Genomic DNA, 22486 nt, shown 5'->3' with positions numbered 1-22486 from the left:
GGCTGTGCGCTCAGAGGAGGAGCTGGCTGTCCCTGGAGGACGTCCTTCTGAGTCAGTAGGTGAGTCCTGCTGCAGAAGGAGCCACTGCTTCTGACGTGTGCCTTGCACTTCGACCGTAGCAGGCCATGATCCTCCTCAGTGTGGACTTTCCTTCTGTTGCAAGAGGGAGGCCTGGTGGGACTCTGAAACCTGGCCTGAACCCCTCATCTCAGTGGCCAAAGCCCCCCAGGCCTGAAGCTGTGGTGACACTCTGGACCACCATGTGGGTCCTGGCATTGTGACCTCAGCTGTTCCGTACACAAAGGGGTGGTCACCCTGCCCTCACCTTGACCTGTAAGTTGCCTAGGACAGTGGCCTGGTCCCAGGGGCTGTTGTGGGGAGTTGAAGAACACCCTGGCCTCCTCCATCATGTCGGCCAAGAGGGCAGAATTGAAGAAAACACATCTGGTAAAAGAGAGACATCGCTGGACAGTGTGGGTCCTCTCTGAGCTCCTACTGAATGGAGATGGTGTCGGGGCAGGGGATACAGAGAATGCTCGCATGAATCTCTGGTTTTTCTTTCTCTGTACTGAGCATAAAGCAGCCTCTCAGTCTGGAAGGGGTGTGAGATTAATCCCTAGCCTTGGCGGGGGGAAGGAAAGAGGCCTCTGCTGCCTCCCTCTGGGGATGAGGAGCACTGCCAAGGGAGCACTCCCTACTCCAAGACCACTCATGGTTCCACGGCCCATGCCAGGCCTGCCAGGCCCACATCTAACCAGCAGGGCTAAGGCTCAGAATAACCTTATTAGATAAATATAATCATCACCTCGATTTTATAGATGAGGAAATGGGGGCTCAGAGAGGCTAAGCAACTCACCCAAAATAACAGAGATAGTAGAGAGGTCAGCTGAGATTATAGTGCAAATCTGCCTATGGCCAAAGCCCTTGCTCTGGAAACAACACTTCCGGGGCTTGCTTCTAGTTATCCTAAAGTGCTTTCTCCATGCTGGCGCCTCCAGCAGGGAGAGGGCTGCCTGCCAAATAGGCAGACACACGCCCATAGGAAGAGGACAGCACGACAAGATGTGAGTTGTTAGGAATCGGATCCGGGTGCTGCGGGGTCTGTGAGCCTGAGCTCAAGCCAGTTGGACAGGCAGGGTTGCATGGTTGTGGGGGGCAGGGGGCAGGGTTCCCGTGCAAGGGCCAGATGTTCTCCTCCCCAATCCTGATGTCTGCCAGCCTGAATCCCAGTCTCCCCTTTTTGCAGAGCAAGAACTACAAGGCAGTTTGCCTGGAATTGAAGCCAGAGCCGACCAAAGTAAGAAGCCCTTTTGAGGCCATGCAGGCAGCCAGGCCTGAGATCCATGGGGAAGTGACCAGGAGTCAGGGGTCATTTGCTGATCCTAGTGGCCAAGATTTGTCCCAGGTGCTGGGGGATGCACTGAGAGTTCTTGCTCTCATAGAACTTCACACTGTAACCAATCAGATACATAAACGAACAAGGACTCATTCGGCAGTGTTACCTGCTCTGCTGGGAATCAAGACAGGGAGACATGTCTGAGTGGCTGCCGTAGAGTGGGTGGTAGGGAAAGGCCTTCCTTTGAGCTGAGAGCTGAAGGACAAGACTCTGGCCTTGCAAAGGCAGAGTAAGAGCCTTCTAGGCAGAGGAGGCAGCATGCACTGAGGCCCAAGGTGGGAATGAGCCTGGCTGTTCAAGGGACAAAAGGAGCTGAGGCCCCGTGGGCCAGCAGGGGAGTGGAACAAGATGAGCTGAAAGAGGGAGGAGGATACAGGAACCTTCTGCACAGGTGGGGCCACCAGCTTTCCTCTTGCCTTAGCCCTAAGGGAGGAACAGAAACACAGGGGGATCTCTTCTGCCTCTGCACTTCCACCGCCCATCTGCCATTCCCAAAGGTCTGTGTTCCTGTTTCAATCCACAGACATTTGATTACAAAGCAGTTAAACAAGAAGGGCGGTTTACCAAAGCAGGAGTGACACAGGACCTAAAGGTGAGTGCGTGAACTCGGAGGCATGTCTATATTCCAAACCACTTGAGTGTAAGTTTTCCCCAAATCCTCAGTGCCTGTTTCCTAAATACAAGAATATCCTCTTACATAGGCACAGTGCAATTATCAAAATCCAGAAGTTAACACACAGACAACACTCATCTATAGCCCTTGTTCTAATTTCACCAGTTGTCCCACACATGTGTTTCATAACAACAGAAAGGAGACGTTTTCTGGTCTAGGGTCTGATCCAGGATCACACATTGCCTCGAATCACCAGGTGTCTTTTCTATAATCTGGAACAGAACAGTTCTTTTTCTTTGGGTACACTGACATTTATTTATTTTTATTTTATTTTTTGAGACAAGGTCTCCCTCTGTCGCCCAGGCTGGAGTACAGTGGCATGATCTAGGCTCACTGCAACCTCCAACTCCCAAGTTCAAGCAATTCTCCTGCCTCAGCCTCCCGAGTATCTGGGACTATAGGCGTGCACCACCACGCCCAGCTAATTTTTGTATTTTTAGTAGACACAGGGTTTCACCATATTGGTTTCGAACTCCTGACCTCAGCTGATCTGTCTGCCTTGGCCTCCCGAAGTGCTGGGATTACAGGTTTGAGCCACTGCACCTGGTCTGGGGACGTTGACATTTTTACAGATTACAGATCACTTATGTTGTGGGATAACCCTCAGTTTGGCTTTGTCTGTTGGATTCCTCATGATGAGATTCAGGCTGTGCATTTTTTGGCAGAGACACATGATGCTTGTAGGTCCCACTATCTTATAGTCTTTTTAAAACATTAGTTAATTAATTAATTTTGAGATGGGGGTAGGGGTCTCGCTATGTTGCCCAGGCTGGTTTCAAACTCCTTGTTTCAAGTGATCCTCCCGCCTTGGCCTCCCAAAGTGCTGGGATTACAGGTGTGAGCCAGTGCGCCTGGTCTATCCTATTGTCTCAACAACATCTTTTCTTTCCTCCCTATTGGAAGCTTTTCTCTGACAGTGTCCCAGGATCTTTCCTTTCCTCCTGTTGATGGTTTCCCCTCCATCCTAGATATTTCTTTCCTACTTCTCTTCTCCATTTTATTTCCTCAGAATGAACTCAGGGAAGTGAGAGAAGAGCTCGAGGAGAAAATGGAGGAGATAAAACAGGTAAGAAGATGAGGCCTTCCATATCATGGAGGGAAAGTGTAGCTTCAGGAAAAATGCAATCCTTAAGTTTGAATAGTGAAGGAAAGCAGGAATTGCATGGAAAAATGTAACTCAGTCCTAATACCCAGAGCACTTCAGTATTAGGTTATTCACTTCTTACTTGTTTGATGCCTAAACCCAATTTTTGAGTGACTGAGGACTCCCTAAAGTGTCTCTTTGATAAGGGTGGGTGATGTCACCTTAGTGACGAAGCTGAGTGAGAGGGGCTGATTTGGAATTTGAATTTAGGGGGAAGTCAGGGACCAACCCCATCTTCCTTATTCACCTACCCTGAGCAAGTTGCAAAGCAGGAAACCTCTCATTTCTATGATACAACCAACCAACGACCTGTAGCATCCTTAGGAAAAAAGCAAATAATCAAGCAAGAAAGTGTAATTGAAGCTGTGGTCCAAGCTCCACATGCAGCCTTGCAGTAGCCAGATCTAAGCCGTGCCAAGGCTGGTGGTGGTGGTGACTTGATGGTGCTTGCACCCTAGTCCCTTCACAGACTCCTTGAGAAGAAAGTGGCTCTAACAGGCCATTATTAGTCCATGCCAGACGAGCAGCTGCTGCCGTTTGCTTAAAATGCCCGAAAGACGCCACAACTAACCTCAATAACATGCTCTGTGCTTTGTCAAGCCATGCCTTTCTTCCTTGTTAGATAAAGGATCTAATGGACAAGGATTTTGATAAACTTCACGAATTTGTGGAAATTATGAAGGTAAGCATTACTTGAGTGCCTTCCATGGGCCAGTACCATACTGGAAACTGTGGAAGAGACACCAGCAGACCCTGCCCTCCAGGAGCTTATTATCTACTAGTAGTCCCACATTCCATTGCAAGAAAGCATTGCAAGCCAAATAATTAATTCGTTGTTTGCTAGTTAGGGGCTTAGAGGCCTGAGAAATGAATGCGGGTTGGAGTAAGCAGCGAAGTCCTTACAGAGAAAGTAAGTCTCAAGTTGAGCCTTGAAGACTGCATGGGAAGCTTAATGCAAATCTCATCAAGAGCCCAGTAAGATTCTTTTTTAACTCAAAAAATTACTAGGATGATCTAGATTCTAGAGCAGTGATTGACAACATGTGGTGTGTTTCAGAATCACCTGGAACACTAATAAAACAGAGCCTGGGCTCATGTTCAGATGGTGCTGGGCCCTTGTAGTTTAGACAAGTTCCCAGGGGAAAGATTGAGAAGCGTAAACTGGCAAAAGCAAATAGGTACCCATTTTTCAAGAGTTGTAAGGGGACATTAGCCTTACCAGATATTAAAATTCACGATAAAAACAAAGTTATTAAATCAGCCCAACGATAACCAAACACATGAATGAAATGGGATAGATAGATAACGCCTCAACAGCCTCTCTGCCTGGGATGTAATGAGAATCAGTTGTGAGAATTTTAAAACTCCATTTACTTAGACCCTTCCCCAGAGGAACTGAATAAAAATCTCCAGGGTGGGCCGGAGTTGCTTAAAACTCCATTTAGATTCAGATGCTTGCCTGTGGATGAGAACCAGGTCCTAAACACTTTAGCCGCAGTTACTAACCTTGGCTGCACATTAGAATCACCTGGAAAGCCTTTCCCCTACGCCCTCCCCATCCAGGCTACACCTCATAACGATTAAGTCAGAAGCTCTTAGAATGAGGTCCAGACGCCAGTGGGTTTTAGTTGCCCAGGTGATTCCAGTGTATACTCAAGGTTGAGAATCACAGCTCTATAGAATTTACAATATGATAAAGGTGATTTTTTGATGTCAGTCAGAAGGAAAGGACTAGGTAGTAATATTAGAAACATTGCTTGACTATATGAAGAAAAAACTTAAGCCAGTTAACACTGTGAAGCTAAATAGTCTATGAAGTGATTTTAAATAATAAAAACCAATAAGAAGAAATGTTAAGTAAATATGTAAATAGAAGTTCTAAATATAAATACAATGGAAGAAATTACAAAGGACATATTGATATATTTAACTATGTAAGATTTTTTTAAAAGAATTATGACAGAAAAATCACTTACATTTACAGAATTAAAGAAACAGTTTGGGGGAACATTTTTCCAAAAATATAAGCACAGAAAAAAGGTTTTTATCCATAACATATAAAGTTCACATAAATCAATAAGAACTAAGTAGGAAAATAGACGAGTGTGAACAGACAATCCACAGAAGAGAATATAACTAAAAAGCAATAAACATATTAACAAAGGCCTGACCTCATAATTAAATACATGCAAATGAACAATCAATTATTGTTACACTCAAGCAAAATTTTAATTTATGACAATTACAGTATAAGACATAAATGCTCTTATACTGTTAATTAGAGTGCAAATTTGTACAAAACTGGAACATTGTTAGACAATAGATATAAAAAAATCAACCTCTTGATTTGTCAATTTCACTTCTTAGAATTTAACCTATGAGAGGCCGGGCGCGGTGGCTCACGCCTGTAATCCCAGCACTTTGGGAGGCCGAGGCGGGCGAATCACGAGGCCGGGTGATCGAGACCATCCTGGTTAACATGGTGAAACCCCGTCTCTACTAAAAATACAAAAAATTAGCTGGGCGCGGTGGCGGGCGCCTGTAATCCCAGCTACTCGGGAGGCTGAGGCAGGAGAATGGCGTGAACCCAGGAGGCGGAGCTTGCAGTGAGCCGAGATCGCGCCACTGCACTCCAGCCTGGGCGAAACGTAAGACTCTGTCTCAAAAAAAAAAAAAAAAAAAACAAGAATTTAACCTATGAGAATAATCAGAAACGCCATCATGGGTATACATAAAAAGATGTTCATGACAGGATTATTTGTAATAATAAAAATTTGGAAACGACCTCAATTTTCAACAGTAGGGGAATGGCCAAATAAGTTATGAAATATTTATGTAATAAAAGTTAGGAACTATTAAAGACAATGTTTAGAAAGAATATTTATAATAAGAACTAAAAAAGCAAGATACAAGTAATATACATAGGCTGATCTCAGCTAGGTTAAAAAAATAAGTAAATATATAGAAAAAAGACTGGAAAGAAATATACCAAAGGGGTTCATAGCAGTTATTTCTGGATGAGAATATTCATACTTTTATATCCCTCTGTACTGTCCAAATTTTCTACAAAGGGCATGCATTAATTATTTCTCTGTTAAAATCCAAACAAAGTAAGTGTTTTGTTGGTGGGGAGGCTGGGTATGGAAAGGCACAAAGGAGGCGATTTCAGGCAGGGGAACCCCTTAAGCAGGGCAGGAGGCAGGAGGAGTATGTTGTATATGGTGGTCAGCACGGGGATCAGTCATGAAGTGGGACCACTGGGGGAAACTGTGAGGGAAAAAAAAATGAATGGGCACAAAGGCTGTAGGTAATGATGGCTTTTGAAATACATGCAGACAAGCTAGGACTTGGTTCTGTGAGCAGCAAGAGGCCTCTGGAGATTCTTAATCAAAGAACATTCTGGGAGGAGCACTTCAAAAAGCTTAGCCCGGCAGGTTTTGTTTGCAAGGCGGCCTGGGTGGGGCCCGGGGAGCAGGTGGAGATGTCTGGCAGCAGGAACACCACAGCTGGACCAGGTGTAGGGAAAGAAGGAAAAGATAAATCTGAAAGATGCACTGAGGGAAAAATAACAGTTCCTGGCGACTGATTCAATATGGAGACTGAAGTCTTGAGAGGCAAGTGTCCGTGATGACACCAAATTTTAATCTGGTTGATTAAAAGAAAGTGGTGACGATGACAATGACAGTGGGGAGATAGAGGTAGCTTGGGAGAATGAAATCAGTTTGGAACATGATGATTTTGAAGGGGTACATGTTGGTGAAACGTGTAAGAATATGGGACATTTTGACTCTGATGTTTTGGACCTAGGGGACATTGACTTCAAGGATATTTTGACTCTATGAATACAAATATTTTATTCAAATTTGTACTAACATTTAAAAATGCTTTTCAAGAAGGTATTTTATGAAATCATCTCTATGCAGACGGTGTAATTTCTTGATCAGTTTTCTATAGTACATCAATTAAACTGTTACCAAATCTTTCATTTTTAATGAAAATTATTTTATTGGAATAAATTGTTTTTATTTCTATTTTATGACAACCCAAACCTGTTTTTCTCTGTGACAAATATTGTCAGTTACAGCTTCTACCATCTTAGAATTTTTCTCATGTCCACTATTTCCATTCAATTTACCCAGGTCACATTTTATAGATCAAAACTTTGTCAAGATTTGATTATTCTTTCTGTTCTGAGTGAATAATACATGTGATGTATCCCTTTAACTGCTGTCATTTTACTTTTTGTTGACCATCTTTGCCAGGAATTAGGTAAAAGATGAAGCAAACATAAATACGCAGGATCTGGGTGCATGCCAAGGGTCAAAACATTGCAGTCAAATTGTCTTTGGGGTCACAAGATTGGTCTTCTTGGTTCCATCATTTTAGAGGCATCAAACCAAGGCAAGCATTGGTTTTATCCAAAGTGTGAGATCAGATAAAACAGTAGCTGGCCTCTGGCTCACCTAGAGACTTCAGAAAAATTCCCTAATGTCTCTGCCTGTGCTTTCGTCTCATCGGGGAAGGGGGATGAGGAAGGGGAGAAGCTGTACATGTCACGGACACTCCAAAAGCCACCTCACCCAAGTCTAGCGAGGATTCTTGAGGAAGTAAGATGCAGAATGGTTTTCAGAGAGGCAGGAGGAAGGTATTTCCAAAGTCCTTCAAAATGAAGATGCTAGTTCTGAATTCTCTCTTGAAGGAAATGCAGAAAGATATGGATGAGAAGATGGACATTTTAATAAATACACAGAAGAACTATAAGCTGTAAGTGTAACTTGCACTCGTCTCTCCTCATCCCTAAAGGGTCTCCTCCCTTCCCTTTGTTGGATCCCTTTGGGGTTCAGAGGACACCCAGACTCTTGGAGGAGTTGTCTTTGCTCCTACTGCCCCTGTGACTTGGAGTCAAGGCCTTCCACGGCCACCCGTGTACTGGTTATCTCCTTGTCATGCTGCAAAATGTCGCCCCAACTCTCTGCCCCTCCCTGGCCCTCCTCCCCCAGTCCCCTTAGAACAGCACCAAAGGAGCAGCAGGAACTCAGGCTGACGGGAAAGACTCACAGAGAACCACAGCTCAGGCCTAAGAAAATGGATGGAGCTGGTGGAGTCAATGGAGCACCCTGTGCTCTTCACAAGAAGACGATGGCACCACAAAAAACAAAACAGGGGTCACTGGATCCCCTTCATCACTGTGGGACCTGCTGCGTAAGTGAAGCCCTGCCCGAGCCCAGCACTGGTGCCAGACCCCTGGCTCCTGCTCCCTGGTGACTTCCCCGAGCTTGTGCTGTATCATAGTGAAGGGACAGTTCCGCCCGCTGCTGACTTCTGGGTGCCGCCCGAGCCTGCGCCCTCCCTGACCTGCCTTGCCTTCTAGGCCTGTGGAGCCTCCTTAGCTGTGACCATGCAGGACTTGACCCTGGATGCGCCTACCCGCCAGCTCCACCCTCTTATTCTGTCCTTCCCTTTAGCAAGGGCAGATGAGGTGCCTAGCAGGCTGCCCTTCTTGGACCAGGGGAAATTGATCTTTCTTGTGCTGTTTCTGTCCTCTGCAGGAGAAATGTTTGTTGTGTGCTCTAGAGAACAACTACAATCAGGGGTAGATAGATTTCATACAAGATGTGACTTTTCTCGATCAGGTGCCTTGTTGTCCCCAAGGCCATGTGCTCCCAGCCGCATTCACATCACACCCCTCCTGAGGTTGTGCCAGGAGTAGGGACTGTTAGCAGATGCTGCCACCCAGCATGCTCAGTCATACAGGATGTGGCACCAGGAAGGAGGACTTGGGTCACCCAGCCTAGAGGCTGCTGCCTGGGGCTCCCATGGTGGGGAGGGTGCACCACTAGCGGCGGAACTGACCTTGCCTCAGGTCCTGCCCTTTCTCCCCATCCAGTGGGAAATATTCACACCAGGTCTGGGCACCCTTTTCACCCTTGGCTTCTGGAGCTGCCTTCTGATTTATCTGTACCTCAACTCCGGTGACATCGAATATGTGTTTCCAACCTAGCGCAGCTGCAGAACCTACCAGCAGTTCCGATTCATCACCTCCCAGCTCCTTAAGATGCACAGTCAGGGCTTCTTGTCCTGTTAAATACCACCCCAACCCCAGGCCTCCATTGGAGATTAAAAACCTTCATTCAAAGCCAAAGGGGATGTCATGGTTTTGAGTACCAGTCCAAAACTTGACTGTGTGGAGGTCGATTATTTTTGGTTCTATATCAGTGTATTTCAGACTCCAACCCTTCCCCCTGCTTCCTGATGGATTGGTGGGAAATTCCATCTTAGTCATCTTAGGGTCCTCCCAACCACCACTTCCCTCCATTCCACCTGGGTCTGCAAACGTCCCAGGTCATAGCATGGGGAGGGCCCCTGATGATAGCGGACGCCAGTCTGTGTGGTCTCAGGAGAGACCCTGCTGCCTGGCCCATCCGCTCCCTCCACATAATCAGCTTCCACCTGTGCATGGGGCCAGGGTGTCTTGGGTGATGCAGGGAACCCCTCAGCCTCGAGTTCTGCCTGCACCGCACCCCTCTGAGGTCTTGTCACCAAGCAGGACTCAGGTCCCTGCTGCTCATAGGAACTGGGTAGCTTTCTCGGGTTCTGGGGATCCACCCTTCTCACCCCCTTGAAGGTTTCCTCTCCCTCCCTCCACCCCCAAAGGGAACATTCCTTCAGAGGCCTCAGGCCTTTACAAAGGCGGAGAGGAGCCAGTGACCACCTAACCTTCTATGGGCCACGCTGTGCCTGCCCCAAAGTCCCAGACTGAGGGAAGGTGAAGCTTAACTGCCAGCTTGAAATGAGAGTAAAGAAGATACAGAGCAAACAGTGTTTCAGAAACTGTCCTGCCCTGGGTGTGATTCTTTGGCTTCAATTTGAAGGAGGAGGAATGATGGGATTTCATATTTTATTTCACACCAGTTCCTCCTTGTTTCATCTCTTTGCTAAGCTGGCTGCTTCTACCATCTAATAAATAATTGGCCAAGTTCTTTTTTTTTAAATTTTATTATTATGGTTAATTTTGTGGGTTCATAGTAGGTGTATATATTTATGGGGTACATGAGATGTTTTGACAAAGGTATGCAAGGTGAAATAAGCATGCCATGGAGAATGGGGTATCCATCCCTTCGAGCATTTATCTTTGAGTTACAAACAATCCAGTTACGCTCTAAGTTATTTGAAAATGTACAGTTATTGACTGTAGTCACCCTGTTGTGCTATCAAATGGTAGGTCTAATTTTTCTATTTTTGTACCCCTTAACCATCTCTACCGGCCCCCAAGCCCCTGACTACCCTCCCCAGCCTCTGGTAACCATCCTTCTACTCTATATCCATGAGTTTCACTGTTTTCATTTTTAGATCCCACAAATAAGTGAGAACATGTGATGTTTGTCTTTCTGTGCCCGGCTTATTTCACTAAACATAATGATTTCCAGTTCCATCCACATTGTTGCAAACGACAGGAGTTCATTCTTTTTATGGCTGAGTAGTACTCAATTGTGTGTGTGTACGATATTTTCCTCATTCATCTGTTGATGACACTTAGGTTGTCTCCGAATCTTGGCTATTGTGAACAGTGATGCAACAAATGTGAGAGTGCAGATATCTCTTCAATATGCTGATTTTCTTTCTTGTAGGTATATACGCAGCAGTGGGACTGCTGGATCTATGGTAGCTCAATTTTTAGTTTTTTGAGGAACAACCTCCAAACTGTTCTCCATAGTGGCTGTACTAATTTACATTCCCACCGACAGTGTACAAAGATTCCCTTTTCTCCGGGTCAAGTTCTTAATGGCTGCAAATTAATGAGCAATGTATTTGGTGCTTCAGATAAACATTTAAAAAACAAAACTCAAAACACATGTAGGCCTTGTTTGCAAGGAGCTTATAGCTTTAAAGGTGAGATGGCAAACATGCAGAATAACAATATGGACCGTGTAGAAATAAGTACAATAATCATAAGCATGTGATGAAAGCAGAAATGGATCAGAAATGGGGAAAAGAAGAAGGGTGGGCAGAACTCTGTATTAGTTCCCTATTGCTGCTGTCACAGATCACCACAAATTTAATGACTTAAGACAACAAGAAATGGGCCTAACATGGATCTTGTTGGGCTCAAATCAAGGTGCCAGCACAACTGCATTCCTTCTGGACACTCTAGGGGAAAATCTGCTTCCTGGCCTTTCCCCGCTTCTGGAGGCCACCTGCCTTCCTTGGCTGATGGTCCCTCCCCATCTTCAAGGCCAGCAGTGGCCATGGGATCTTTCTTGTGCCTCATCACTCTGACATTGACTCTTCTGCCTCTTGCTACCACATTTAGGGACCCTTGTGATTATATTGAGCCCACCTGGATAATCCAGAATAATGTTTTTATTTTAAGGTTAGCCAGTTAGCAACTCTAATTCTCCTTTTCCAGGTAACATAACATATTCACAGGCTCAGGGAGTTAGAACATGGACATCTTTGCAGGACATTATTCTACCCACCACAGGGGACTTCCCAGACCCTGTCCCTTGACTACCAAGCATCCAAACACTTGGGAACACTGCACTATTCAGTTCTGTGCTGTGGTGGTTTTAAACTAGGCCCACGAATTCTTTGATACTCCTTTTATACTCTTTCCTTCAAGAGGAACCCAGTTCCTCTCCTCTTAAGTGTGGGCTAGACAGAGTGACTTGCTTCTAATGAATGGAACATAGCAGAAGTGATGTGTATTACTTCTGAGGTTAAGTCGTAGAAGACATGGTGGCTTCCATCTTGCTCTCTCTTGGACACTCATTCTTAGTGAAGCTGGCTGCCATGTTGTAAGGACACCCAAGCAATCCTGTGGAGAGGACCACATGGCAAGAAACTGAGGCCTCCTGCCAATAGCCATTTGAGTGAGCCATTTGACCAGGAAGTGAATCCTCCAGCCCCAGTAGAGCCTTCAGATGATGGCAACCCTGACTGACCTCTTGCCTGCAACTGCCTGAGAAGATCCTGAGCCAGAACCACTCGGTTAAGCTTCTCCTAGACACCTGGCCTGCAGCAACCATGAAATACTAAATGCTTGTTGTTTTTAAGTTGCTAAGTCTTGAGGTAATTTGTTGTTACTCAGCAACAGATAAGAATGTGTCTATCTCCTCTTCATTGTTTCAAAGACTTGAAACATTGAGATTTATATGGTTATGCACACAAATGTACAACTTGATGAATTTTTACATACAGATACATGACTGGAATTGTTCTAGAACACTTCCATCCCCTCTTCCCAGCTCACATTTACCCCATATCCAGGTTACCACTATTTTAATCTCTACCATTTTGTGTTATTTTGCCTGTTCTTAAAGTTGACATAAATGGAATAATATGTTATATATTATTTTGCTCAAAATTGTACAACTCATGCATATTGTTTGTATATAGCAGTAATTCATTATTTTTTAACTGCCATGAAGTTTCTATCTTATGTCTGCCTCATAATCTATTTTTCTATTCTCCTGTTGGTAGTCCAGATTGTTCTTTAAAATAATCTAAGTAAAAGCCATTTTCCCAGTTGCCCTCTGTCCATTCTTCCCTATATTTGAACACTTTCCTTAGTCCACAGTGCCTGGTGGGTTACACTGCTTCCTCTTCACTGAGGAGTGTATGAAAGGGCCTGCCTGCCTCCCCATGCCTACTCTGCTTAGCCCTGAATGTCTGTCCTCTGCCTGCTTTTCTCTTGAAGCTGCTCCCCTAAAGGAAGCTGGTCACCTCCTGACAGCCAATTCTATTGACCCTTCTGCAGGTCTTGTTCTTCCGATTGAGTTCCTGCTTTTGACCCTGGTGAGTAATCGATCTTCCTTGAATTCCCTGGTTTCCTTGACTCCTGTTCTACCCCTAACTTCTTTTGTATCTCTCTTGGTTACTCTTTCTCCACTGTCTTAGTAGTTTGGGCTGCTATATCAAAATATCATAAGTGGAGCAGCCTATAAACTACAGAGATTTATTTCTCACAGTCCTGCAGGCTGTAAAGTTCAAGCTCAAGGCACCGGCAGATTTGGTTTCTAATGCAGGCATTTCCTGGGTCACAGATGGCATCTTCTCATGTGTCTTCACATGGTAGATGGGGCAAGAGGTCTCTCTTTTATAAGAGGCACTAATTCCATTCGTGAGGGTGCTGCCATCATGACCCAATCCCCCAACTCTAATACCATCCATCATCCCCTTGGAGGTTAGGTTTCAGCATACAAGTTCTGAGGGACATAAACTTTCAGACCATAGCATCTGCCTCCATTCTCAACATGGATGACCCCTAGGCTTTTCCCTTAATTACCTGACATTTTTCTAGGGACCTACTTCACTTCCTTCTTGGAGTTGGAGGGTAGAAATTGAGTCTGTCTCACTCAACACAGCAGCCCCAGAATTAACACACTGCTCAGTGAATGAGTATGTAGCACTCAGTATCAACCCTCAGGACCAGAAGGTCGAAACCAAATTGACACAGGGCCTCCTGAAAGAGATCAAACTGGCTCTGGAATCTAGAGTTTAGATTAATTTATTAATGGGTAAAAAGACAAATGAGCTGGAACCAAAAAAGTCCGTGTGACTCCAAAACCCAACCCCTGGTCTTGTTCTTCATGTTCAGGAACACTGACTTCACATTTCTTTCTTAACTGAGTGTTCATAATCATAACTTGATTGATGATCAAATGTCTCTCCCACCTCCTTTCTCATCAGTATTCATATGGCAGCTTGTTATTCCTCCCAGGTAAACTGGTTGAGGGGGAATGTAAATTTGTTTAAGAGGTACCAATGTCAACTTTGCTCTAAAGCAGCATGAACTTGGCCAGCTGTGGTGGCTCATGACTGTAATCCCAGCACTTTGGGAGGCCAAGGTGGGTGGATCACCTGAGGTCAGGAGTTTGAGACCAGCCTGACCAACACAGAGAAACCCCGTCTCTACTAAAAATACAAAAATTAGCCTGGCATGGTGGTGGGCCCCTGTAATCCCAGCTACTTGGGAGGCTAAGGCAGGAGAATCACTTAAACCCGGGAGGCAGAGGTTGCAGTGAGCCGAGATTGCACCATCACACTCCAGCCTGGGGAACAGAGTGAGACTCCATCTCAAAAAAAAAAAAAAAGAAAGAAAAGAAGCATGAACTTGACCAGTGGCCTCAAATCACGGTCTCTGGCAGGTGACCCCAAGCCTTAGACTCAAGCCCTGACCTGTCACCCAAGCTTGGATCTACCTGTTGTTTCAGGGCCTCATCATCCTGTCAACTTCAACACAGCCAAAACCAAACTTCCCCGTGTCCCCAAACCCTTCTCTGCCTGACTTGCTGATGGGAGTCCTTGTCTTTGCTCAGTTCTCTGACAGCTAGAGCACAGGCTGATCTCCAGCCAAAGGTTGGACCTCATCCCCCCACAGGGCTTTCACCAGCCTGTCTGTTTGCCTGTCCACTTGGTGCCCTGGACTAAACATCCCTGGAGGAAACCTGGAGGGCTGTGGAGCTCAGACCCCCTGCCCTGAGCAGCTGGTCCCAGAGCTCCTTTGGTTATTTTGAGGATTTCTGAGAATACAGGTAAAGTACCTGTTACAAAGCTTCCTCTTTCCTCTTCGATGGCTTCCTCCATGACATATCTTTGATGGCTTCTTAGGGCCTTTTCCGAAGAGCTGAGGATGAAAAAAGAGGATGTGAGTCCCTTAAGGGCAGAGACTGTGTAGAATTCATTGATTATGCCCTGCCCCTGCCACTTGATGGCTGCGTGGCTGTGGAGAGCATGCCCTTTTTCTGCCCTTGGTACCACGTTAGTCATTAAAGCTTCACATCTTCTCCATCTCCCATAGCAAATGAGCACCTGGGTCCCATGGCCTTTAACCATTTCAAATGTTTATTCCTGAATTCTCCCCTCTCCCGTAGACACTCTAATCCAAGCTCTTAGTGTCTGGATCCTGAGCTATGTCCAGTAGCTTCTGACCCAGTCCTCTTGACTCCAGGAGTTTCTTCTCACAGCCTGGAATCCATTGTCCACGCCACTTCCAGAGATTTCCTCCCGAACTACTACTTTACTCTGCAACTCACCGTCTTGCTCAAAAACCATCCCCAGGGCTGATTACTGGTGGGATAACAGACACACTCTTTAACCTGCCGTTCAAGGCCTTGCATTTCCCATATTATTTTTCACCTTTTCTCCCCCTGTTCCTATCTGTAAACCCTACACTCTAGGGTCCCAAATGTGCCCTTCACATTCCCATATCCTTGCCTTCACTCCCCTTCTTCTCTGAGCTCCAGGAATCTCCCATCATCCCCGCTGCACTGCCCTCTGCTCTAACAGCTCCTCATGGACCCAAGGAATAGGTCACTCGGCCGTGTAGAGGTGTTTCCCATCTTACTGTTCCAACCTGCATATGTCTTTCCTCTCCGTGCAGATTGTCAGTTTCTAGAGGCAGAGCTTATGCTGTCTTCATCTTCATCCTCAGCATGGTGGTCAGAACCCTGCACTTGGCAGGGGCTGAGGAAAAATTTTTTGGTTGAACTTTTGCTGCCTAGCCTGACAGATTCACATGTTGGCCCTTCTGACCCACTCCTGCCCTCTTGGCTCTGTGGCCTTGGGACTGTGGACATCCCCGAGGGTCCCGGGGTGCCAACAGGGGTCTCCTGTCACATGGAGCCCTCCGGGACTGTGCAGGTTTGGGGGCGATCCCAAGAAAATTCTCCATACTATCCAGTGTCCATCCCAGATCATGTCTGGAAATATACATACATCACCGTGTCTGTGCCAGGCTGGCAGATGGGATGAGCAAGGCTGCCTCCCAGCCTATGTAGGTGCCAGTTTTAAGAACAGAAGCAAAGTCATCAGGGAAACTGAGCTGCCACAATCTGCTGAGGCACTAACTTCTTTATGGAAATGATGCTGCAGCTCTAATTCAGTGCCGAGGACTGGTGGCAGTGGTCTCTGCCTTCCCCATCCCTTGATCTTTCCCAAGCCCCCTCATGCCCCAGTCCCATGTCACCCAACTCACAGGCAACAGGACATCTGTGTGTGTTTCAGGGACAGGCTTTCCTGGCTGTCAAAAAGCTGTTTCCTGTGCCCCTGGGGAGAGACCTGCAGGGAGCCACCGCCAGACGTTCCTGCTGACACTGCGCACAGGCCAGCTTTACTGGCAAGCTTGTGCTTTATTCGTAGGTCTCAATGTCACCTCCTCTGGGACAGAATGATACTTAACTTTGTCTCTTTTCCTAAAAATATTATTCCTGTCCTGTGTACAGAGCCATGGTGGGCATCTCCCTGACCCAGGCCCCTACTTCTGTGCCATGGGACCCTGCCCTCCTGGACATAATCAGGAGCCGGTTGACTGGACCAGGGTGGATGCCAAACCCAGCTCACCCAGTTGGATTCCTTTCCCTGGGGATTTGGAACTGGAATTTGGTGAGAGCTCAGTTGGCCCCAGAATTGAAGATATGTAACTGGGAGCTGGGTTGCCATCTGCCACCGTTAGCTGAAGATGCAGAAAAAGCTGATCTGTTGGAAAAGAAAACCAGTTCACAGAAAGAGAAGAATGAAGTGGAGGAGTGGAGGGAAAGGCCCTGCAATCCAAAGAGGGGTCTGCAAGAGCCACTCTCCGGGTCCCAGGCCCTCTTGGTCCAGTTGTAGTTCCCACCTTAGCTCTGAGGGACCCCCTGGCCTCTTGGACTATATCACCCATTCCTGTTTAGGCAGAGTGGGCTTCTGTTATCACCAAACAAGCCTTAGCTAAGGCCACACAGAAGAGATCTTGGAGATGGTCTGATCAATCTCTTCCATTTACAGGTGAGGGGTTTGAGGTCCAGAGGTGTGTGGCGAGGCGCCCTCCGCTGTGGCCAGGCCAGGACTACAGCCCAGGTTTTCTGGCTCCCGGCCCAGCACTTTGCTCCCTTTGCCCTGTGGCCCTCTGGGGCCAGCAACTCTTTCAGAGATAGCAGGTGAGATAGGAGGAGCTCAGAGGTCACAGCCAGCCGGATCCAGATACAAATTGGTGGATGCTGCAGACACGTTACTTAGCCTCTCTGAGACTCAGCATATTCCTCCAGAATGTAGGGGTGATAACATCTAGTTAATAGGAGTGTTGTGAGAATTAAATGAGTATATATGGAGGAATTAGATTTTTTAAAAACTGTTGTGTTGACAGTAACCATGAGGTCAGAGTTGCCTTTCCTGGATCAAAGGCCTTCCATTCACAGACCCAGTTTTCTGACACATTGACTAACACTTATCATGTCGAGGCCTGCAATGAAATGAATTTTGATCTACCTTAAAAAATAAACAAATGACTTACAGTTATTTTGAGAGGAGGTAGGAAATAAAATAATAGGAAAATGTGAGTGGGTGGGGATCAGGACTGGCTATTCTAGAGGACAGGGGTGGGTCCCTTGTAACACAGCATCTCACTCCTGTCAACCTGGTGGCCAATGACAACAGAGTGAGGGGCAGTTGGCTCACCCCAGCCCTCCCACAGGTAACAGGTGCGGCAGCCCCAGGCCTTGACGCATGTGGTCATCAGAGAAACATGAGGGTGAGTCATCTGGGAGCAATTAAGAGGGGAGGCCCAGGAGGAGGCCAGACTGTGTCATCCATCCCATCACTGCCACAGCACTGGCCCAGTGCCCACTCACAACATTCCTTCTCCCGGGTCACAGGCCACAGGCCAGCCCAGAAGGTGGCTGAGGATGGGCTCAGGCATCCAACACTTCTGACTGGAGCCCAGATCCATCTCTCTTAAACTCAGCAGCTCTGAGGATCCCCCAATTCCATGGCAACGGGCTGCCCACCCACCTTCCCAAGGGGTGCTACTCTGACTTGTCACAGTCTAGTCTCAGCAAACTGAAGCTGTCCTTTAAAAACATAAATTAGAACATGTCACTCTTCAGCTCAGAACTTTCCAGTGTTTTCCCACTTCTCTCAGAGCAAAATGCAAAGTCAATGGTTCACAAAGCCCTACAGGATCCGCCCTGCTGCCTTCCCCATCCCTAACCCTGTACAGTATTTCACTTGCACTTTCTAGCCATGCTGGTTTCTTTGTTTTTCTTCAAACACAACACATACCCTCTTGCCTCAGGGCCTCTGCACTTGCAAACCCTACCCCCTCTCACCAGCCTGCCACCACCATCACTAGAATTCTCAGCCTTCCAGTCGGCCAGCTCCCTCGCCTCAAAGTTACCTTCTCAGTGGCCCCCAGTCCCAGCATTCCTTATCTCTCTTACTGTCTGCTTTATTTTTCTCTCCAGCACACTTGTCACCAACTCACATACCATACAGTTTACTTATTTGTTTATTGTCTGTCTTTTTCTACGAGAATCTAAGCTTTTTGAGTGTGGAGATTTTGTTTCTGTCACTGCCATATCCCAGGGCCCAGAACAGTGCCAGGCACTAGCAGGGGATCGATAAGCACCTGTCGAAAGGCCACGTGGACATCAAGAGACTTACCATCTACTGGGCACTGAGGGTTCTGGGCTAAGAGCTTTTCTAATATTATATATTTCATTTTTTTTTTCTTTTGAGACAGAGTCTTGCTCTGTCCCCCAGGCTGGAGTACAGTGGCGTGATCTCTGCTCACTGCAACCTCCGCCTCCCGGGTTCAAGCAATTCTCCTGCCTCAGCCTCCCGAGTAGCTGGGATTACAGGTGCCTACCACCACACCTGGCTGATTTTTGTATTTTTAGTAGACACAGGGTTTCACCATGTTGGCCAGGTTGGTCTTGAACTCCTGACCTTGTGATCTGCCTGCCTCAGCCTCCCAAAGTGCTGGGATTACAGGCGTGAGCCACCACGCCTGGTTATTTATTTCATTTTATACTTATGACAACCCTGTGAAGTCCCTCTGTCATTCTATGCAGCCGTTGAAATTGTCATTCTTGCCATTTTATACAGGATGAAATAAACTCAGAGAGAAGGTAATGAACATAATCTGTCTGAGGTCACAGGATAAGTGGCAGAGCTGAAATTCGAATCCTAGCATTCTGACTTCAGAACCTGTTTCCTGGACACTCTGGCTTCTCTTGATGTGGTCCCCGGCCCGGCAGCATCAGCACTGTCTGGGAGCTTGTGGGAGGTGCAGCATCTCACTCAGGCTCTACCCCAGACCTACTGAATCAGAATATGTATTTTCACAATACTTCCTGGGTGAGCCCTTCCAGGGCACACTAAAGTCACCACTATAAGCAATGGGATCTGCTGTATGGAAAACAGGGGGCCTCGCTCTGAACAAGGGGCTGCCCACGGCCTGGGGGTCATTCCCCTGCCATTACCGCCCCCCGCCCTACCCAGGAGCGCTCCCCTGTCTGCTGTTGCAATCCTGAAAGAAGGCTGAGAAGGGCCTGGGGCAGGTAGTGAGGCTTTAGGCTTCCTCTTCAGCTGCCCACGGGCCTCTGTCGGAGGGCCAGATTTCATGTTGATCAGGGAAGGCTCAGCCCCTGCCTGTGTGTGAGAGCCAGGCCTGTCATGGACAGGGCTGTTGGAGAAAACGCTCCCCGTTCACTTAGGGAGCAGCAGGCTGCACCTCTCAAAAGCAGGCAGAGAGCCAATTTGACATCAGAGGTACAGCGCTGAGCCCGGGCAAGAAGTCATTTCCCCTTGACACTTCTCAGGCACTTGGACCAGGAAGGCTGTTAAAACAAAAACAAAACCTACTCTCATTTAGGTTATTAATGCCTGGGAGCCCACCCTGACACTCATTTTATTACCAGGAGCCACCTTTGGTCTTGACATTCACTAAGGAGTGGGCCTGGAATAAAACCAGAAATCCCCATTCCCAGTCTGCCCCAAGCCCTCCAATTCCGAGGGCACTGTATGTATAAGCTCGGGCAGGCAAAAGTCGACTGTGAGAACACGCCAGCAGAGGGCACTGTGGCCCCATCAGTCCCTGCCCACTGAACTCTCCAGAAGGAAAAGCGGCAAGGATGCAAACAAGAAAATCAGACCAGACTGGGAGTCTAGACCCTGCGTCCCACGCGGTCCCACCATGGCTTCCTCTTTGGAATTTTCAGGGGGACCCAGGAAGACTGACACCGCTGATCTGTGCCTACAGGAAAACCAGTGGCCCCTCACAGAGGGATCAGTTCCAAAAGGACACCCCAAATCCGTATTCGGAACTCACAATAAAGGGACCTCCATTCATTGCTTTATTTACTTAACTAGCATTTGTTGAGTACCTGCAATGGGCCAGGTACAGGGCTGGACGAGGTGTTTTTTCCATAAAATGATGCTGTGACAATGGTTAGATTCCAAGTTTGCTGCCCCACCCCGCCCCGCCAAAAAAAAACTGTTTTATATCTTTAGAGAAAATGGAATGAGACTATTTTCTGTTTTAGGGTCAGAGAAAAGGAATAGGGGAAGGACAGTGTGGAGAAGAGAGAGAAAGGAAGGGAGACAAGTAGGAGCGAGAGGACTGGAGAGAAAAAGAAGCTGGGTTTCAATCCCATCATGGTATATATATTTATTATTATTTTATTATTTTTCCTCCTGAGTAAAAAAAATAGTACCGAGTAGTTGGGACTACAGGTGCACGCCAACATACCTGGCTAATTTTTAATTCTTTTTGTAGAAACAGGTTCTCACTATGTTGTCCAGGTTGGTCTCAAACTCCTGGCCTCAAGTGATCCTCCTGCCTCAAGCCTCAGCCAAAGCTCAGGATTACAGGCGAAGCCACTGCACCTGGCCCTGGTGTACACAAAATACTGAACCATAAAAGGTTTGGTTTTGGCATCATCCTATTTCCCTTTCTAGACCCGGACCCGAGACTTATCTCTGCAGAACACAGCATTATGTGAGGCGCCCCAAAGCCCACAGCATTATGTGAGGCACCCCAAAGCCAAGTGTCTGCAGCTGCTGCTCTTCCCAGCTCAGTGTTGGTAGGAGCTCAATCTCTTAAAAGAAAGCACCCTGATATGGGACAGACCAGCCCTCCCAGGGACTTTGCACATCTTTTTTTTTTTTTTTTTTGAGTGAAACAGGGTCTTGCTCTGTTGTCCTGGCTAGAATGAAGTGACACAATCATGGCTCACTGCTGCCTCAACCTCCTGGATTCAAGTGATCCTCCTGCCTCAGCCTCCTGAGTATCTAGGGCTACAAGCACATGCCCAGCTAATTTTAAAATATTTTTTATTGTAGAGGCGGAGATCTCACCACGTTGCCCTGGCCGGTCTCCAACCCCTTGTGAGCTCAAGTGATCCTCCCACCTCGGCCTCCCAAAGTGCTGTGATTATAGGTGTGAGCCCTTACACCCAGCCTGTTTGCATCTTTTAATGAGTACCCAAATTAACCTCTAATTGGTAAGTTCCCAGGCAGTGGGCTGGAGGGGAGTGACAATTTCAGACTGTGCTGAGGATGGAATTTGGAAGCAAATTAGAGTTAGGGGCTGGGATGGAAAGATCATTGGCAAGTAGGGGGTTTGCAGATCAGGGGTAAATATCTCTAGCAGTTTTGAGTGACTTCAGTGTCATTCTGCATGTGTGCTTGGGTGAGGCCAGAGACAGAAGGTCAGTTCAGGGAAAAGGCTGGAAGCCAGAGAACTGCTGAGCTGGGAGAAAGGCCTCAAGGTAATGGGGCTGCAGCAGGCCTGACTCTCCAGTGGCCACCACCTGAGAGCCCTCCCCATGCAGCATGGTTCTCCAGCTGGTTCTCTAGCATTTTGCCCTGCAGAACAGATGCCCTTGCTGCCAAATTGCCCACACAGCAGTTCCCTGTGGTCAGGAGAGACTTGCTCAGAAAGTCCTGCCTCAGCGGCTGTGAGCTGGGCTCTGGGAGCCTGGGTCTTTCCTAAAGAGCCTGCTGTAGGAGGTGAGCAGAGCCTAACAGGCCCGGGGAGACAGTTGTGCCAGGGCCATGCAAGGACAGATTCCCTTCCCACCGCAAGCCAGGTTTTGCCATGGCACTGCATGCTAAAGTCCTCCATTAGGATGAAACTTAGTCATCGCGCACATGGTTCTCCTCCTCTGCCTCCCAGGGGATCCCAATTAAGAAGCCCACCTGCTTGCTGTTCCTTTGAAAAGTTCTGCTGGCTGTGCAGGAAGCGGGGCAGGGGAGGAGGAGACCTGCCTGTTCACCAGGCCTTGGTGGGACCACAAGAGAATCTGGGTCCCTGTCCTGCAGAATGTAAAGCTGGGGTTGCCCTGCCTCGGCCATTGTGCCTTTGCTAACGCTGAGTTCTCCAGTGGAAGCATTCCTCGGATCACCTCTCAAGTCCTGGCCATCAAAATTAATCCAGAGTGACAGAAGTCAAAATAGGGTTACCTTTAGAGTGCAAGGATGACAGGGAGGATTCTAGAGTGCTGATGCCCTATTC

The 22486-nt window shown here is 47.2% G+C and overlaps 1 protein-coding gene across 20 annotated transcripts in view; it reads left to right on the top strand.

Annotated features, from left to right (window-relative positions):
- Positions 1 to 296: 296 nt before the first annotated feature.
- The window catches only part of TEX35 (testis expressed 35), a 36183-nt gene continuing 13993 nt past the window's right edge, over positions 297 to 22486 (top strand). For 2 of the 20 annotated variants that reach the window (XR_008536510.2, XR_010157080.1), the window contains exons 1-9: positions 307 to 447; positions 1247 to 1297; positions 1920 to 1988; positions 3079 to 3135; positions 3836 to 3895; positions 7913 to 7977; positions 8214 to 8415; positions 20514 to 20628; positions 21313 to 21473. Coding sequence is in view for 11 of the 20 variants with exons in the window: in XM_063811008.1 (XP_063667078.1) it covers positions 409 to 471; positions 1247 to 1405; positions 1920 to 1988; positions 3079 to 3135; positions 3836 to 3895; positions 7913 to 7977; positions 8214 to 8415; positions 17663 to 17719; positions 20514 to 20579 (798 nt within the window). In the remaining 9 variants the exon portion in view is untranslated. Of the gene's footprint in view, positions 472 to 1246; positions 1406 to 1919; positions 1989 to 3078; positions 3136 to 3835; positions 3896 to 7912; positions 7978 to 8213; positions 8416 to 8762; positions 8804 to 9100; positions 9356 to 9867; positions 10194 to 12970; positions 13009 to 17662; positions 17720 to 20513; positions 20629 to 21312; positions 21474 to 22486 lie in introns of those variants that run through there. The other 18 variants (XR_010157086.1, XR_010157090.1, XR_010157072.1 and 15 more) reach the window with 18 other exon arrangements.

Source organism: Pan troglodytes, chromosome 1 (assembly GCF_028858775.2).
Source record: "Pan troglodytes isolate AG18354 chromosome 1, NHGRI_mPanTro3-v2.0_pri, whole genome shotgun sequence".
Classification (NCBI taxonomy): Eukaryota; Metazoa; Chordata; class Mammalia; order Primates; family Hominidae; genus Pan; species Pan troglodytes.
Note: the sequence above shows the minus strand (reverse complement) of the source record. Positions and strands in the feature narration are given on the sequence as shown.